Here is a 20,180-nt window from a genome sequence, read left to right on the forward strand (position 1 = left end):
GACAACATCTATTTTTTAATTTCTTAACAGATTCCTCGAATAATGAACTTGTTATGCTCTCCGCTCTTAGGGCTCTACTCCCACTCTTACCTCCATAGGGCATTTGCAGATGTCTATCCATTCAGTGTTTCATAACCCATTCCATTAACAAGGTGTGAGATGAGGCTGTGCGATTATAGACAGAACTAGAATCACAATGATTTCGCTCAATATTGCATTCATGATTATCAATAATGCTCATGCCACAGATTCAGAACAAAATATTTTTATTGCACTTCAACAGTGTTATTGCAGACAGGAGGTGTGAAAACCGATCAGGCTCAGTTATGGCCATTTGGCTGCAGTCTCAGTCAATTTAGCCCAGATTAAAAGAAAAACATTTAAATAAACAAATGGTTTATCATGGTACAAATTAAAACATGGAAAAACAGAAAAATAAGACTAGTCAAAATAAAATGGGGCTCCTCGTCCGTCATTTCAACAACAAGATGATATGCTTCTTGCAAACGTTACCACATGCGGGAGGAACAGTCAGTTCATAGGTCTTTGGCTTGAAAGACAAGGCCGTTAACATGTAGTAGCTGTAGTTTCTTTAGTAGACACAGTGCAGACAGTAAAAACTGAAACAATTTGATGTCGAAGCTTAACAATGTCTTAACTGATGCATTCTAACAATTGTGATGTGTGTAGATCACAGGTGTCAAACTCAAGGCCTGCGAGTCCGGCCCGCTAGTCACTTTATGTGGCCCGCGGGAGCAAAGAGCTTTTGAGCGTTAATTGTACATAAACTACATTTCCCACAACGCATGTCGAATTTGGGACCCGCAAAGTCACGGCATCCTGCCATTAAAACGCAGCGTTTCCACATCAGCATCAGATCAGCGCTTAGCAAAGGTGATTTTCCGAGGATAGATTCTCTGATATTTTAGTAAAAGATTCCTTCATGTAATCTTTGTCTGTGAACGGCTTTCCGTGCCTTACAAACTCCTCAGATCAGTCTTCTTGATCGATTTGCTCTCCCCAGCTTTCCACAGCAGTATCCAAATCGCTCTTTTATGTTCATTTCCTGCTTTGTACTTTTCAGTAAATGCTGCGTGTTTGTTCTGGAAATGTCTTTGAACATTGGACTTGTTTTACTTGAGACAGTGGTTCCCGAAGTGGGGGGCGCAGCGCTATTGCGGTGCGCAATGGGAAGAGGAACGATACAAATAAGTATCGCTTCAGGCAAATGAATGAGGCCATACTTAGCTTGGCTAGCAGTTAGTTTTGCGTTACAAGCCCAGTTGTGAGGGATTTAACTAATTATTATTATTATTAACAACGCAGGAGACTGAGTGATAGGGGGGTGATTCTTATCAAAAGAAAAAGTTTGGGAACCACTGAGTAAAGAAGTTTCAGGTTGTTCATCATATTTTTTGTAAATAGATATGTTAACATTTGCAATATGAACCTGTACTTCTTTGCACTAAAACAAAGGGAAAACATTTACATCCATTTATAGGTTATTATGCTATGATTTAACTAATCCCGCCCGCTTGAATCTACATCGGGCTGAATGTGGCCCCAATCTAAAAATGAGTTTGACACCCTGGTGTAGAGGAACACTTGGTATAACATGGAAAAACTGCTCACCGGTTTGTTGAGTGAGCGTGGAGCATTAATGCTTCAATGCAACTGACAAAGATTGGCATTAGTGAGCCATCCTTGCCACATTGAGAGAAGAAGCCAAGCTAATGAATACCAGACATGCACGAAACCATCCAATCAGTGAGGCATGGGTTTGTGTAGCTCGTCTGTCCCTCGTTGCTCGAGCTGTCAGAGATAATTGACAAGAGAGATGCCACACTGAGGCTGACATCCTGGCAGCATTTTCAGCACAGCTTTCCCAGAGATTTATGCTTGAGTTTTCCTAATAAATCACTTATTTATTTGTAGGTGTCACAGTGAGCCAGTGCGCCAAGCGACGGTGCCCTCTATGCAGTAGCAGAACACTGCTGCAAGGCCATTCTCTTTCATGCACCTTTTCCATGTGTTTGACCCACTGAGTGACCAAATTGTAAAGCTGCAGGCAAGTCCACATTACAGTTAATTAGACTGCCAGCAGTCCATATGGCTGGCTGTATGAAAACAAGTCTGTATGAATAATACAACCAACAGATATATAAAACTAGCTGCTTTGCTCTTTCATTTGATGAAGCTGACAGTCATTAGTTGCCATTCCTCATTTATTTAATGTGCTTGAAAGGCCATGATGATGATGCATAAGCAAACCCCTCCTGAAGGGTGAGCGAAAATGGCCAATTTTTGCATCGGCCAAATATCGGCTCCATCTGTTGCGGCCTGAGGAAGGTGAGGTGTAAAATTCATTTCCAAGATAAACATGTTTTGAATTTCTGTCTTTTGCTGCCCATTTTGCTGGACAAACGCACACTTTCATGTGAGTACAGTGTAGCCTCTCCATGTGATGCTTAGAGAAACACTCGTCATGGGGGTGTTTGTGTGCGGCTATAGGTAGAATTGGGAGGTGATATGCTACCTGCATTTCCCTCTGTTCAGGTTAAGCAGCTCAGGGCAGACAAACGCACTCAGCCCCTGTCTAATTTTGCGGCAAATTAAATAACTAATATTAGAATGAAAGACGGACGGGACAGAGAGGGACAGAGGCCAGTGAGCGTGACAAACAGGTAAAGGAGGGAGAGAGACAGCTCTGTTTTCTCTGCTTATCTCTCAGCCACCAATCCTCGGTCGGCAAACTTAAATTTTTAAGGGCATGATTCATGCATTTTCTCTTTTAGAACCTGTATGCTTACCTGCACTGCCACTTAAGTAGTAAGTCCAGTAGTAAATGTCATTGCAGGAGCCATTAGCTGTAGGTAGTTGTGGTCTTAGGTGTTTAACTGTGGTTCCTGTGGATCCTTAAGAAGTACTAAAATGCAAATGACAAACAATACTTCCAGGGGCACATGCAGGATAAATCGAAAGACACCGTATACAATGGATAATAAGGCACTTGATACCTACATGAAATCTGAGAGACACAAATGTTATGCTAGCGCCCGAAAGAACACAATGAGCTATAAGGTGAAACATAAAAGAGAATTCACTGTCAACCAGATAGCATGTTTTTGCTCCCTACAAGCCCTGGCCCAGCTGTGTGACATTTTTGGTGTGTGAGGAGAAGTAAAACTGTGAAAGCTACTAGGTAAAGGAATGGCAGAAGTTTTTTGAAAGATGAACATATGGCTCAGTTAATCGAGTTGTGCTTACTCTGATAACATTATCGGAATAAGTGAGGTTATTGGATTAAGACATTTACATGACGGCTTCAGCAATCAAGCTGTGGCCTGATTCTACGTGTAATCGCATCATAGACCCGTCTGCCTCCTCATATTTCAGCGTGGTTATACAGAACCACATCTCGCCTATATTGTGTTATCTTCTCAGGTAATTCACTTAGTACGGTGACCCCATGTGGCGCTGTTGTGAGTGGGTGTGTACCTCCGCAGGTTTTAGTGCTCATTATCCAGACTTTTATTACTCAGCCTCAAGGTCGTTCATCTCACACGTGTCACTATTCTTTCCCTGCACACATCACAGCCTGTTCACATGGTTGCAATAAGCTCCAGTGGCTACTACCAACTCATTTTCTTCAATGGTCTCTCTTGGCACTCATTTAGTCAGGCCAAGGTATCAGTTAAAGTGTGTGTGTGTGTGTGTGTGTGTGTGTGTGTGTGTGTGTGTGTGTGTGTGTGTGTGTGTGTGTGTGTGTGTGTGTGTGTGTGTGTGTGTGTGTGTGTGTGTGTGTGTGTGTGTGTGTGTGTGTGTGTGTGTGTGTGTGTGTGTGTGTGTGTGTGTGTGTGTGTGTGTGTGTGTGTGTGTGTGTGTGTGTGTGAGATGCATCGCCTTTTATTTTCTCTCTCTGTAATCTAAGTGTCATGCTGATGAGGTCAGACTGTTTGGGGACAATATTTTGCATGGTGATGCTTTTTGGCATAATCGAAGGTCACCAGTTACTATCCATAGTATGTGTTGTGTGCGACAGGGGAGCAGTTTTTGATTATGGACCAATACAATCCGGTGCAATTGCAGCCATTTGTTGATTTTATTATCCAAAATGTTTCTCCCAGGGGCGCAGGGGTGCAGTGGGGGATGCATGGCAAAATGATGAAATTCATTTTTCCAATATGGTTTGGGTGCATATATTCCACTGCCACATTGGATGATTTTATTAGCCTAATTTTAGAGCCTTTTTGCAGCTCTCTACTGTATCTCTTTGCTTTTACATTATACAAAACTTATTTACAGACAAAATGAAATTAATTCAGACTCCAGTCAACACAGTGGTGTTGTGTTTATGGTCGAGTGGCTTTGCTCTTTCTTGTGCTGGCACGGTAACATGTTCTGGTGCCTATGAGATTAGCTAACCCAAATCTTGTCTTGTTCATCAAATCCTCTGCTCGATCTCCCAACACCCAACCACATGCCGTTGCATTAAAATGGGTTCTATGAGGAAGAATTAGACAACAACTAGGAATGAATGAGCTTCTTTTGGCGCACTGGCTTATCAACGTCGATATGTGAGTAGATGTTTTTCTCTATTGGTTTCTAGATTTAAACTTGAGCATAAGTGTTGTTTATGTGAGATTTGTAATTGATATGGTATTTTATTGATAATCAACGTAAAGTAAAAATTGATTGGTCACAGATGCCAGATGGCATTTTGAAAGTCATTTATTCAACCTTGAAATACTTAGATTTTGTAAGTCATATCTGTTGTATACCAGATGAATGAGGCTAAGAGACAGTCCTTTCTTTTGCTGCCTCTTTTAGTTATTCACTTTGCATTTGAAATCTAATGCATAACAGTGAAACCTGAACTTCCCTGCGGGTGCTAATCTAATGCTTCTAAGGCCAGCTGCGAGTCTCCTTAGGACTTATTCCATACATCAAATGTAAAAGCTATATCGTGAAATGGCACCTCACTAATGTCTTTTACAGCCTTTATTACCAAACATGAATATTGTTGGTTCTGTAGCTTAACTTTTTTGAATTACTTTGATTTATAGAGCATATGCTCTTAGCTACTCTCTGTAGATCCTTCCACACCAGCTCTCAATAGAAAAAGAGCAACAGACTGATATTTGGTATACATTTTTTTGACTCAGACTGTCTGGCAACTATCTGCTTTCTTGGTCATTCAGCTGTCGTCCAGGCCTTAAATGTGGCAATGTTAGGGTCTTTACCTAGAGATATCGGTTATTTGTCGGTGTCTATTCAGTTTCATCCTGCAGAGCTTCTCCTTTTCGCAATGTTGCTAAATTGAATTCCCGACAAATCCATCCTCAGGGATATCATTCTGCTGATATTTCGTGTGAATCTCTTTCCCCAGCCATTTCCACAACCGGGATTTTTGCTTCTTGCACAAGTAATGAGCTGCTGAAATCAAATCAAATTTGTTTTAATCTCATTTCAAAAATCTTCATGCAGGAGGCAGATGTCTTCCCAGAGGTACTTCATTGATTTCTGTTCTTGTTTCCCCTTCTTCAGACTGATGATGTGAATGAAGTTCTGTAAGGATTTAATCAGTGAAGTTATAGTATCCCATGCAGGTAAACGACTTAGATCAACAGTTGATTTTTGATATTCTGTTAGTTTTCTTAAATTGATGGCCGTTTTAGCTTGATGCTGTGGTGGATTACAAAGTTTTACATTTTAAGTACCTTTGCTACCCTGTCTGTAGACTTGAAGTTGCTGTGTGAATGAACTTCAGTATCTCAACTAAGGACACTTTATCAGCACAGATGGCTTTTTCAAGGATCTTACCTGTAACCTTTGAGTTGAGGACAACTGACCTTTTAGAACAATCTCTCTAACCAGCAGGAAACCCTGCCATGTACAGTTTTGCTAGACTGCTTAATGACACCACTTGAACATACAGTCCCAATTTTGCGGTTTTTATTGTGCAATATATGTAATATGAAAACACAGAGAAACTAAATGTTGATGCCTGTTATTTCCCACACCCACACACAATATTAACCAACAAATTCAAATGTGAAATTAATCTAAACATCACAATTTCTTCACTTTTTTGTTGATGTTACCCTACACGCGGGATTGGAAGTTCTGTCGGTCTCACGGGGGGATAATAATCACAGTATAATTATTTATGACGTCATCAATAGTGTCTCGCAGGCCGGATCAAACGGCATCGGGTTCCCCACCCCTGATGTAAAACATGAGTAGCTCTCAGACACTTTTATTTTGTCAAAGTAGCTCTCAGAGGCAAAAAAGGTTAGAGACCACTGTCTTAGATTCTAATTAGAGAAATTATATCAGCAATTATGGCGCTATCTTTATGAAACTACTGTGTGTGTGTGTGTGTACAGTATGTGTATGGACTATTGAGTCTTTTAATCTCTTCTGAGCTTAACTTCTGTCCTCTCCCAGGAACGGCCATTTTGTGTGTTTTCTGCTGCATCATGTATTTGTGGGAAGCTTGGCCTGCTTTGCCCTGATTACGTTGGCATACATAAATTAACTTCCCCTTTTATCTTGTGTTTCTTTTCGCTTTACACAAATGAGAAATTTGCATTTTTACTGCCACACGTAGTATACAAGCGCAGTGCATGAGCTCAAGACCTCCTTACGTTTTATTTGGAGGCAGAGATCGACATAACATACAACAACATGTACAACATAACAGAGCTGAAATCAACAGCTTCATGTCCAAATCCCCATGTCATACCGCTTACTTGTCCTCAGCAGTGAGTATCATCATGCACTGTAGTTGTCAGGCCAATACTCTGTGGGCTGAAATCGATAAGATCATGTACAGAGTTGCTGATTTCTGCTATATATAGAGAGCAATGTTAATTTTCGTCTCACAGAAACAGCAGTCAGAACTTCAGGGAGTAGACAATCACAGGTCAGAACATAGTTGTGCATTTGTTACCCATTGGCTCGACACCTTAAGCGTTGTTGATTCATACTGTTACCAGCAACATGGAGGAAACCTTGGTACAGCATGAAATAGCAGCCGGATGCTTTTGAAAACATTATTTTTTACGGTATTTTTGTATCTGGAATCTGTTATTAAATATCTCTCCACATGAACCATCTGCATATTATGTGTGCTACATGTTTGTCTAAATTATACACCACAGAGAGCCTTGAGGATTACATATGCTCAGCGAGGCTCCTTCAGATTCTCAACCAGCTGCTTTTACTGCGGCCTGTGACGATCTTCTCCTCCTACGCATCCCCCCCCCCCTGTACGGCTGTATGGGCTTTTCTCTCTTGCCTTGTTTTCTCTGGGTCATTCCTGTTGTGTTCCTGTCGACTATTTTCGTCTCTCAACAACACTGCATTTAGGTTTCACTGGGAGGTTGTCATGTGGCTGGTCGCATTATCGCATTAATACCTGAGAGGGTGCTCGCTGCTCGGATCAGTTACACTGATGACCCAGTGGGGATGAGCTTAAGACTGTTGACGTGCCTCAGTAACCTTAATCTGGGTAAATAAAGTCCTCCAGGGTGCTATCAGTTTTAAACAATGGACAAAACATTTTCTTCAAAGTAGCCTTACCTCATTTGTGAATCGTTTCATCTTGTGGAATTCAATTCTTACTTTTCTTGAAACCTGTACATTGAAAAACAAATGGCATGTTCAATTTACTTTACACTCTGAGATTTTTGCAAAATCAAAACCCATGCAAGGTCAAGGTGATCAAGGGTGATTTAACACAGACTTTATTTGGTCCGCTTGAATTGAATCCTGATGTGTTTGACCTGAATGTCCTGTTGATTTTGACATGTATGAAACCTGGACTATGACTGCTCCACATATTAACCATACCGAGAGCTTATAAAGTTGTGTTAAGGCTGTAGTCAGTGTAGCCAGCAGCGATGTGCAAAGTGATCACTAGCATAAAGTAGTGCATTAATTTGCAACTCTACAGAGTGAAAAGAAGTATTGTATAATGAAGTGATCTGAAGAATATATGAATTACCGAGAAATACATTTCCGCGATTCTTTTATTGGGCCGATGCATGAGCGGGGAACAGTTTTGGGAATTAGTGCCCCAAACTCATTTTCGACATTATGGAAGCTACGATCTGATGAGAAGCTAATGGAGTCTATTCAGTTATTAGACTGTGACCCATGAAAAATGCAGATGTTTCAGGGTAAATTATCGAAGCAAAACTTTTCTTTTCTTGTCCAGTCAAAGCTGTACAGAACTTAAGTGAATATCTCATATAATATAAGTGATCTCTCAAAAATAAATCAATATTTAGGATGAAAATTAACTGGAAAATCCTGACATTTTGTCAAATTGCTTGGGTGTCACTTTAACCATTAAACTTCCAGGTTGAGAATGGAGACCTCAGTACAGTCACCACAGCAGACAGTGTTGGTGTTTGGCTGTTGATTCACACCAGGATGTGTGTGCCAGAAACTCCATGTGTTCATACTGAAGTGAAATGCTGCCTTGCAAAGCTCCATTAGCATGACTTGTTTGATCTACTGGCTACACACACAATTAATGATTTTTTCTCCCCTCTCCCTCCCTGCGCTCTCATCCTGCTCCCATGCCAATCTTCCCACTTTCCTTTTTTCCCCTCTCATCACACATCTTTTTCTCGGTGTCGTCTCTTCTTTCATTATTCCACTCATACCTGTCTTCCCTCTGCGTTTTCCCCCAGTCATCCTCTCTCACGCTACTACATGTGATTTATTTCATCTCATTCGTCTTTCGCCCTCCTGATCTACCTCTTCACATCCTCCCCCTCCCCCTCCCCTCCCTCTCCCTCCGCTTCTCTGGCAGGCTGCTCATTGCAGTGAGTCAGTATCATGGAGGCAGGCAGCGGGGCTGCCGCAGCGGTGGGGAGTGCAGCACTAGGACTGCTGGGAGCCACAGCAACGTCCAGCCATGACATCTTGGACAGGTAAGAGCATGGGATGAGGCTAGCATAAACGCTCAGGAATGGACTGCCCAGTACGTTTGACATTAGTGTGAAGCATGGAGGAAGAGTATGTGTGTGTATATATAGTATGTGATATGAGCTGGACCACACCTTGCAATGTAGATGTGTGTGAATGTGCTAGTTTGGTCATAGTCAAGAGTAGGGACATGATGTGTGTTTGTGTGTGTACACGTATACAGTTCAAAAGCATATCATACTGCACTCTGCATGCGTGTCTGCATGTGTATCTTAGACTGTAACCACTGGTTTCCACATACAGTATCTGTAGCAAATGTGCTCAGGTGGTGACAATCAGAATAGCTGGTTTGTGCTTGAAGCAGCGCTAGTTTGTGTGCGTGCGTGTGTGCGCGAGCGCGTGTGTGTGCGCGCCTCTGCTAGAGTTTGTGTGTGTTGGTCATGTTGATGGGGGTGTTAACTTGGCTTTCTCTACGCCTCAAGGAGAAACGACACCAGTATATGTTCATGCTGGGGGAGGAGGGGGAGGTATTGGTAGACATGCCTGATCGCTGTAGCTGAGCTGAATGGATGATCTTGCACAGTCACCGCTTAACCCCCACCCCCCCATCATTGCAACTCAGCCATCACTGCTGGAAACTCTCATTCAGATGTCCTTTATTGACTGATCATTAACTCCCAACTCCCAACAACCGTTACTACTGCCGAGGGGCCAAGTTACATCAGCTCTCAGCTAGTTCCGCTATTGCTACAGCTGGACACCCACGCGTCAGACACCTACTCTTCAGCATGTACACGCACAAAATCACATGTGAACACGTGCCCAATACATCCATAAATACAAATACGAAGCCTCTTGTTGAAACACACGTGGGGTATGCATACACAACAAACCCCCATTAATCTTTGTTGTTGGGCGCTTTACACTGCACAGGGGGATCACACTGGAGGTGCTATGCAGTTATCAGTAATCCCCTCTGTACTACAGTAGTTACGGAGGTATCGCCAACCTCCTGCACTTCCGTGGGACTCGTACCATTAGAGAGGAAAATTTGAAGTTGTTGACCTGACTAATTTAGATTTTTATTTCCGTTCTCAGTTGAGAATATTACCAGCCATTCTAAACTCTCATGCCTGCAGGCTTGTAAAATTTGCATCCGCATGCACAACTGTTCCGGTGCCGTCCAATCAAGTAGCCATCGTGTGTGGCACAGCCCCTCTTCTCACCCCCGCATTTTTGCCAGGAGGGGCTTCTATTTCAATTTCTGACGCGGAATATCATTGGCTCCCCCACATGTCTGCATCTGTCCATGTTTAAAGGACATGGGCGATGGGAATGGAATTCAAATTTATTTGGGTGGATTACGGTTAATGCTGTTGAGCCACGTCCCACCCCGCCCCTCCACCTGCCCCTTCTCCTGTTCTACACCCTCCCCACCCGGTTCTGAACTTGGTCTAAATCCTGCACGAGAGTTACCATGGCAGCAGCAGCAGCTTAGCATACATTACACAGTGGTCCAACATTACAGCGGAGAGATTGAGTGAAAAGAGAAAATAAGACTGATAGGGTGAGACGAGATTGAGAGCATGGAGAAATGACTCCAAGTGACCAGAGCGGAAGAAGAAAGAGACGTTTCTCAATTGAAACTCAATTGTGATGCTTGTAAAATACTCCATTGCTGTGTTTGCATGAGGGTGTTTGTACCCATTGCAGCACATTATTTCACTATCAACAACGGCATGGTGACTGTTTTGCTAGGGCGTTCTAAAGTTGTTTGGTTAACCCTGCTGGGGAATAGTGGATCAGGGGACCAGCAGCCAGGACAGGGAAGGCTGATTGCAGACACAAGGCCCCCGATAGGTGACACAGTCAGCCTTTTTCCTTATCCATCTAGGTTTGCTCAGGAGTTTTTCCTCGTCGTCCTTGAGAGCTTTGGGCTGGGTCGGGAATTTTCCGGATGTTGTGGGTCTGTAAAGCCCTTTGAGACATTTATTGTATGTGACATTGGGCTATACAAATAAACCTGACTTGACTTGACAGAGAGAGACGGAGTAAGTGGAAAAAGTTATAAAAATCACTTTGTTTTAATAATTTCCTGTTGTGCCAATTTCTGGAGTACCACAGTGTTCAGCAGAGACCAGTCAAAGTTGTCAGAGAAAGCGAAGTTTAGTCACATTTGCAAATGGAGGAGAGCTACGTGTGCACAGGAAGCTCACCTAGCTCTCTCTGGCCCACACAGAGAAAAACACTGCCGTATATCAGAACCTATCACTTAGGCTCGCAACCTATATGTCCATCTAAAGTGAGAAGAACCCTGTAAATTGTGACTTTATGACCGTGAGGCCAAAACCAGGCACCAAAACCAGAAACAACCGGTTTTCTGCTGGACAGGAGAAACCCTGAACAAAGGCCAGCATAAGATACACGTTGTATAAGCATACTAATACATAATAATACACAGTACGAGTATAAAATTAATCCAGATATAGACATAATCTCTGCCGTGTGTCCTCACATAGCTAATTAAGGGTACACACACGCCGCCCAGGGTATAGCTTTCCATTTACTTATAGAGCAACACAAATTAGTAAATTAAATTAAGATTAGTAATTTCTTTTAAGTAGTAACATTAATCCAAGACAAATGAGATTTTTCTGCTCTAGATTAGAGTCCATAGAATGCATTATTTCTAGCTTATTTAATGGCCTGTTATGAAGAGCATATCCTCATCGAACCAGTTATGATTTCATTAAGAAATCTTCTGATCAAAAGAATGAAAAATCAAAAGATTTAAGTTCTGAACGCTGCCACCAGCACTAATGTTTAACATACTGTATTGAAAGCTGTAGTAGTTTTTGTAGTATTGCCAGAAAATGGTTCACTTTAGCTTTAGTCACACATTCAGTCTTTCCCTGAAAATGTCTATCCAGGGACACTTCCTGTGTGAGCGGGATATTCAGGGAAATCTGTACCTCCACTTTTCCACCTGAAGACCATGTATCATTCCGGGGCAAATGCCTCGTTGAATGTTTTGTCTTCAACAGTAGAGTATGATGTAGTTTAACTGGGCATACAAACTGGTAAGAAAATCCGAGCCGATCCCTTTAATGTAGTAGTCTGTTTATTTATACTACTGTATAAACAGTATATTGCTGCTTTGTCATCAGTTAAAGGTAAACACACAGTAGGCCAGTCTCTGCCAGTTTTGAATGATAATTAGGGCTGAGGATTGGCTTACAAGTTTAACAAATTAAATTTCTTTCTCTCCTCGTGGACACTCTAAACAGCTCTCTGAAATTGGTGTCTTAGTGCTTCATACCAATTTATTTTGCCTAGCCAATTTATTTTTCTAACATGTGCTCTTTGAAACAAGACGCAACATTCATTAATTCAAGTGAAACAATGTTGAATATGGTGTTTAAACAGGCAGTGTGAAGACCAGAATGTTAAAACGGAACCTACAAACCCCAATTCCCCAAAAAGTTGAGATGATGTTTAAAATGCAAATGAAAACAGAGAGCAGTGACTATTTATTAGAATATATGGTGCCTTCACAGACGTGCAAGTCGCCCATGCCATGGACACCATCACACCCCCATACCACGACAGACGCAGGCTTTTGAACTTTGCATTAGTCACAATGGGGACAGTCCTTTTGCTCTTTGTCTCTGAGAACACTACGTCCATTATTTCCCATAACAATCTGAAAAGTTGAATTGTCGGAGCACAATACAGGTTTCCGCTGTGCGTCAGCCCATTTCAGATGCACTCCAGCACTGAAAAGTTGGCAGCATTTCTAGATGTTGTTGATGTATGGCTTCAGCCTTTTGCTTGAAGTATCGTTTGCTATTGAGGAATGCCTTTTGAGCATTGGGAGGTTCCCCACCCCTGGTCTAGAGATATGGATCGTTTGTTTTGGTCTGATGTACCATGTATATGACAAAGAAGCAACCTCAGTGGGATCGTAGCTAAATTGCTTTTTTCCTCGAGTTTTCCAGTCAGTAGATGAAATGGAGAACATCCTGAAGGTAGAAACTTCGACCTAGACCAAATGCTCCTCTGTCTTTATTCCTCCTTGTTTTTTGATTTCAAATACTTTTTCCACTTTATCAATAATCAACTGTAAGTGACTTGTGAAAACAGCCATTCAGCAATTGCAAATAAATGAATGATTCTGTTTTTTAGAATTGTCTCTTCAATGTTTTAAGTGAAAGTCATGTGGTAGGAATGGCTTAGTTTACCCTTTTTCTATTGAGGCAACAGTAACAGTAGTAATAATTTCTCCCTTTTATTGTCTCTTTATTTGGCTTAAGAAGCAAAACTTTGAATTGATTTCTGCACATCAACATGAGTCATTCTGCTAATAACTGCAGTTAGTGGAAACTGGCACAGTAAAGCATTAAGGCTAAACTAGATTTTACACAACATTCTTGGATAGGTTGGTCTAGAGTTGCTGCTATTTATGTACCCCTGGTTCACCTACAATAAGAGACATTAAAACTCTAACCACCAGGAGGTCATTATGATCTAAAATGGACTGGCGATGTTTCTCAGGATCTTGATGAATAAAAATTAGATGCGTTTTCCTGATTTAGAATCATTATCCCCCTGTTAAAGTAAACCCTCTAACTGAATCAGAGCCCAAACATTGTGTGAATATTGTCACTATGTCTTCAGAGAAATACTTGCACAGTGTCTTGACTGTTAACAATTACTATAATAGTTACCTTGAATCAACATCGGTGAATAGATTTTTGAAGAAATATTGTTAAATGGTAGAATTCCGCTCAGTTTAAGAATTAATGTACTAGTTTTTTTGTGCGTGATTAGTTATGTCTGTACTGGAACATATTGGCTTAAAAAAAGGGGTTTGTGGATATCAAGTGGCTGAATCTAAACTCAATCATAGATTTTATTATGTAGGGCCAATTGATAGAAATTATCGATTTAAATCAATTGTGTGTCATCAATTAAATATTTATTGATGACACATTCTCTGTATTGAAGGAGTGCTGTCTGAAGCAACGGCTCATCGTTTTAATGTAGACAGGGAATCCAGAGTTTTCCAAATACACTGACCTCACATAGCCATGCCTGACTCATAAGCAATCATTTAATTGCTTGTTTGGTGTTACATTTAGCATGTGTCTAAATGTTTTCCGGTCACAGTTGCCGTGGTGCAGATTATGACGAGTATAGTGGCGTGAGCAGACACACAAAGAGCAGCAAGATATGACTTTATGTGGACGGACCAGTGTGTGTCTGTTACCTGTGCTAATGCTGCCTATACAAAACGTAATCGGCCAGATATAAATCACTGCAAATGTTTTCAATAATTAATTTTACTCCAGCTAAATCATAAATATGTGCTAAATATTCAAGCTGGTGAAAGTAACAGTGTGGACTAGATACTTTATTCTAGCAGAACTCTACAAGGGATTCAACCTTCAGACAACCAATTTCTTGAGGGAAAATTGTGCGATTAAAATGGGAAATTGTTCAGCGTCGCACAAAAATAGGGATGGAGGGACTGGCTATCAGACCTATGGTTTGTTGGACGAAGAACACACATCCCCCTACACACACAGACACATAGGCTGTGTTTGAATAAATGTAAAAATGATAAAGATGCCTGCTGTTTATAAAAATGGTAAAAAAACACACTCATGGCATAATAATAAGAAATAGCAATGCGTAACAGCACAGGCTACCACCCATACCATTAACCCCAATAGTTTGTAAATAATAAATCAACAAGATACAGTACACCAGTGATTTCTGGTTCACACTGAACGTCTATTTTCCCAGGCATTCCGTGCCTTCACTCTAATAGTAGAGACGTGAGGAACCGTTGGCTCGGGATTAGTGAGAGATTCATGGCTTTCACTTGCACAGCAAAAGGGAGCTGCTATTCGTACTGGTATGGTGGGCTGCTGCGTCATCTAATTTCCAGTTGTCAGTTGTTGAAAAATTCACTCATCCATGCGAAAGACTTCTGTGTTTTTTGTTCTGGTCTTCCACTGCCTGTTCTCCTGACATACTGGTCTTTTTTTCTTTTAGGAAAGTGCACATCATTACCAGAATCACAAAAGTGTGATGTGTAGTCAACTAACGCCACTTATTTTAATTTTTTGCAGCAAAAATTGAGAATCCAGGGGCGAATTTGTCCCATGTCCCTGTTTCTTTCCTACTCTGGCTTTGATATACAGACATAGAAAGATTGTAGGAAATTTTCAAAATTGATCACTGAAAATGGAAGATTGTTTTCTCTTGCATCTCACACGATGCAAAAGGAGATATGAACTACTGTATTATCATAGCAGGTTGATGGGACTGGATACTTAGTTTCTTCAGTCAATTTCTCCTCTTTTATGGATTTCTGGAAGGGTGGTTGGACAGAACATAGACAGGAGTGCTCCATAATTCACATTTTAGAGAAAAGTTTTCAGGCTCTGGTGCTTATAGAGTGGCTGGAGCAGGTGCTTGAAGCAGCTTTCCTTTTGCTTTGCATGCCTTTTCACCAAAGAATGCTGGGAATGCTGGGAGTGCAGTACTACTGAGTGGAGAAAGTGATATTTGGCAAGTATGTGTCGAAGCTTTGCCTTCATCTCTCAGCTGCTTCAGTAATGCTCAAACTTTCCCTAGTAAGTGGCACTTGACGCATGTCATTAAGGTCAGCTTTGTGGGGAGATGTCATGCGCAGCCAAGGCAGTTTCGTTTTCAGTCTATCCAGAAAGCCTTCTCTGTCCCTTCTCAACGTATTTGGTGTTACCTGCTGTGCTACATGACAGGGACATACCAAGAAAATCACATTTCTGAAGACCGCCACTGTCTTATGCTGTGGGATAAAATCTGCTGAAATCTGAAAGGGAGAGACCTGCTGTGATGCAAAGTGACTAATACAGGTAAATGCATACATGAAGACACTCCCAAGGTCTTTGCATGCATTGTAGGACCCTTGTAATGATTTGGATTTGACAGTATCCTTATGTGTTTTGTCATGTATGTAATAAATCCTTGTGTTAGAAAGCAGGAAAAGCCTGTATCCAGGTAACCCTGACACTGGTGATGAAACCGAGAAGTTAAATCTACCCATACCAAGTATGAGAACGCTGCAGTATGTATAGGCATGGCAAAAAGTATTGTTATAGTTCTAATAAAATCAACAAAATGTTTTGAAAGAAACATGAAACTGAAAAAGAATATCATTCATCATTCTTTTTTCATGTTTAATTATCCATATGCTTTACTTTTTATTTATATAATATCCATAAGGATATTTCAGAGATAATCACGGGTGTTTTATATATACATTATATACTGTATATATATGTGTGTGTGTATATGTATTTATTTTTATTTTTTTATATTGTGATGGTACCAACACTTTGAGCCACGTCTGAATGCAGCCATGAACAAAAGTGTGTATATCCAAAACCAAGCCACCACTCACAGCCAGGATACTAGCGGACTATAAATGTACTAATTTTGAGCTGTTGTGCTGTTCTGGGGTTTTAGCCAGAAGTGAACTTGTTATCCGTAAGAAGGCGGAATTGTCTCTCTCATAGATATCGAGTGATTCAGAAATGGTGTGTACAACTTTTATGCGTTTCCCCTTATTTTGATTCCAGGCAATACATATTTCTGTATACTATATTAGGTCTTGTGAGTGGACACAATATTTGTCTGTATAATGCAATGCAATCGAGTTTAATAGCCCAGTCATTACCACTGTCTGTGGGAGAGAAGAGTTTGTTCCACCCAGTGGTAATGTTTCAGGCTGTAGTTTGTGGTGTTGCTGTCATGGACTTTATTATATTGTAAGACACACTCAGTGGAGAATTGAATCAACACCTCCCAGAGACGTTATAGTCTGGCTTACAAAGGTAGTATTCATTGCAGGGCTGTTGTATAACATTGCATTACCTTGTAGAGTTAAACTTTTGTTTCGTCTCCTCCGCATACAATAGAGGCAGAGATAATGGGAGCATAATGTTACACAAATTTAGTTTTTATCAATTCAGGTATTTTGTGTTTAGTTTATACCCATGAATCATCCACATAAAAATGGAAATAATGCAGTAATGTATTGGTTTTTGTTGTATTTTCTATACCCTTCTGTCAGATACTCCATGCTTGAATATTGATTTTCCCTCTACTGTATTCATATTGCAGCGGCTTCATCCCCTCATTTACTTTCTTCCTCACCTCTTCTTGAGTCATTTCTAATGGACACTATGTTTATAACTTTTTGGGTCTCACAGCTTCTAGATATTTGCTTGATCTCCAAAGCATTTCAGATTTAATTGTCCTCAGCAGCCATAACTAACCAAGTTACCCCCAAGAGTTATTATAAAAATATCCACTCACTCTAATTAAGATACTGGCAACGCATTCCCAAAAATTCAGGAAAGGGACCATCTAAGACTTGGAATGTTGAGGAATGTTAAACATTCCACAGGAAAAACAGGTTAATGACTAACGGGTGATGCAATCATGATTGGGTATAAAATGAGCATCGATGAAAGGCTCAGTCGGTTATGAGCAAGGATGGTTCAAAGGCCACTCCTTTGCATAAAAACCGCTTGAGCAAATATGCAAAAACTGCGACTAAATGCCTGCGATCTTTGAGCCCTCAGACGGCACCGCAAGAAAAACTGGTACGCTTCTGTAATGGAAAGTGGTGGTCACCACACTGGCTCGGGAATACTTTGGAATACCGTTGTCAGGAAAGGCAGTTCGTCACCGCATGTACAAATGCAGGTTAAGACTGGACTGCACGAAGAGGAAGCCATATATCAATATCCAGAAACTGCCTGCAGTCCAGACCCGTCTCCCATACAAAGCGGGTTGGGCATCATGAGGTGTAAAATATAACAGCAGAGACCCCGGACTGTTTAGCAGCTGAAGCCTTATATCAAGCATGACTAGGGGGAAAATCCACTTTCAAAAAGACAATAATTGGTGTCCTTATCTCCCAAGTGATTGCCGAGTGTTGTTAAAGGGAAAAGTGATGTAACACAGAGGTAAACACAGCCCTTTCCCAACTGGTTTGGAATGCGTTTCTGGCAGCACATTTAAAATGAGTGTTTATTCACACAAAAACAGTCTAGTTTATCGGTTAAAAGATGAATTATCTTGTATTTGTACCGTTTTCGATTAAGTATGGTAAAAGAGAACTCTCATATCCCCACTTTGTTATTATTTTCGGAAAAATACACGTAAATAGCAGAGAGAGTAACTCTTGTAGTGAGAGTGCAAATGGGATGCTGCCCTGATAAGCCAGAGCCCAGAGTCTTTTGAAGTGTAGGAGTGTGACTCAGCGAGAACTTCCCAGATGCTCCTGGATGCTCACTCGACATGCCTTCCACAGGGAGTCTGCTCACCACCGCACTCCACAGTAGACAATCCCCACAATGCATGTAGAGAATTAGTGTCACAGATGGAGGTGCCCACTGATGATTTTGTTTTTAAATTAAGTGTTATGTCCATTTTTTCTAGTGTGATTTAGTATTATATCACCTCAGTCAAAACAGAATAATGAATTAATGTTTGTTTATAATATTCTGACCTTTTATAACGGAGGTTTTGTCTGGTCCAGACCCATTTAGAGCTCTAAGGCATTAAGGTTTTGCCACTCTTGCTTTTTGACCTCTTAACCTCTAACCTAACTAGCCCTCTAAAAAAACACACACATGCATTAGAAAGCACATGGCCTTTGTTTACTATCTTTGACAGCTCATTTTCATGTGGCAACAAATATTTTTGGACAACTTTAGATCCCAGACACGCCTACTTCGCCGCCATTAAGTGGGTCTCATTTCGGCCGTAAAGTCCAGACTTCCCTGAGTCGGCCCACTGTGCTCCCTCAGCTTGCTTGTGTGGAGTCAGCGAGTCAGCATATTGGAATACAGCCCTAGCAGGGCACATAGCGATGCTGCCAGCGTGCCAACAAAGAGTATCAGCAGGGCGAACAAAGCTTCATGCCTCCCTCTTTGTTTTCAGAGGGGGCGGGGCAGGCAGGCCAGCGAATTGGTTCATTATCGCAATCATCTGGACTGGAGTGCGAAGCTGTAGACTGAGAGTGAAAAAAACAAACCAAGAAATAAATAACTAAATTACCCCAGGTCTGTCTGTTTCCTTTAAGAATTTGAAAATATGTCTGTTTGTTTTGCTGATATACTTCCCTGGGGACCCTCCAGTGACAAATTGCTGTGTTTTGTATTTATGAGAGCTCTAAAGAGTTTGTTCCGCCGCTCACTATTGGCTCTGAATTCTAATAAGACATGCTTTACGGTTTCCGGATCATTACCAAATGTGCATGCTCCTTTGGGGTGTTTGCCAACTTTATGCAGTGTGTAATTGATTTGTCTGTGTCCCATTCTTAATCGGTTATGATGCTTTCTTCCTTCTGATTCCAGCCCCTATTCCCTTCATCTCCTACGTGCTTATGTAAGCCGTAGAGATGCCTTCCGGTTTCACTCTGGTCCCTGTCCTTTTGCCAAGTAGTATACATATGTGAGCTTATAATTGCTTCAACAAAGCTGCGTGACAAAGGTTTGACCTTTTTATTAACGTCATATTTAATGAATTATGTTGCAGCCCTCTGTGATAGGCATATCACACACATCACTATGATAATAAAGAGTCAGTCGAGCAAAATCATTTTATTAAAAGGCCACTGCCTTTATGTCTTGTCCGTGCACTCTGTCATCTTAGTGTCAATGATGATAATTGTACTAAGGATACTGATTTTTTCTTTTTAACTTAATGTACTGTTAATGTATAAAAACATTCCTTTTTAATATATTAAGCGCTCAGGCTTCAAAGTACGGAAACTAAAATCATATTCATGCAACTTTTAACTGCTGGCATACGCATCAAATGCACATTTCTGTGACTGGCTGGGATCTGTTGTTGGTTTAATGTCATTGCACTGCATACTCTTGGTACTCGCCACCATTATAGATCATTCTTACATAATAGAAGGGCTCACATCATCTTAAACAGACTTAAAAAGACAGACGGAATCAGATGAAAAGGAAATCAGATGCAGACACTGTTGCCCAGGTGCATTAGGGGAAAGATGAAACAATTTAAAGTCTTTGTGTTACCATAACAATGATACTTGACAAGGTTTCCTCCTGCCCTCAAGTCCAATTATCTCAGTGAAAAGATGTTTCAGGCGCTGTCTTGTCTTGTTGCTACAGACTTCTCCATTTTTCGAAAATCCACAA

The 20,180-nt window shown here is 41.0% G+C and overlaps 1 protein-coding gene across 1 annotated transcript in view; it reads left to right on the forward strand.

Annotated features, from left to right (window-relative positions):
• arhgap32b (Rho GTPase activating protein 32b) overlaps window positions 1-20,180 on the forward strand; it is a 78,034-nt gene that overhangs the window by 9,590 nt on the left and 48,264 nt on the right. The window contains exon 2 of the mRNA XM_076161219.1: window positions 8,706-8,948. Coding sequence (XP_076017334.1) covers window positions 8,854-8,948 — 95 coding nt within the window. The 5' untranslated portion in view covers window positions 8,706-8,853. The remainder of the gene's footprint in view (window positions 1-8,705; window positions 8,949-20,180) is intronic.

The sequence above is a fragment of the Genypterus blacodes genome, unplaced genomic scaffold, assembly GCF_046128005.1.
Source record: "Genypterus blacodes isolate CSIRO-AG114 ecotype Tasmania unplaced genomic scaffold, CSIRO-AGI_Gbla_v1 ptg000111l_1, whole genome shotgun sequence".
NCBI classification, from domain to species: Eukaryota; Metazoa; Chordata; class Actinopteri; order Ophidiiformes; family Ophidiidae; genus Genypterus; species Genypterus blacodes.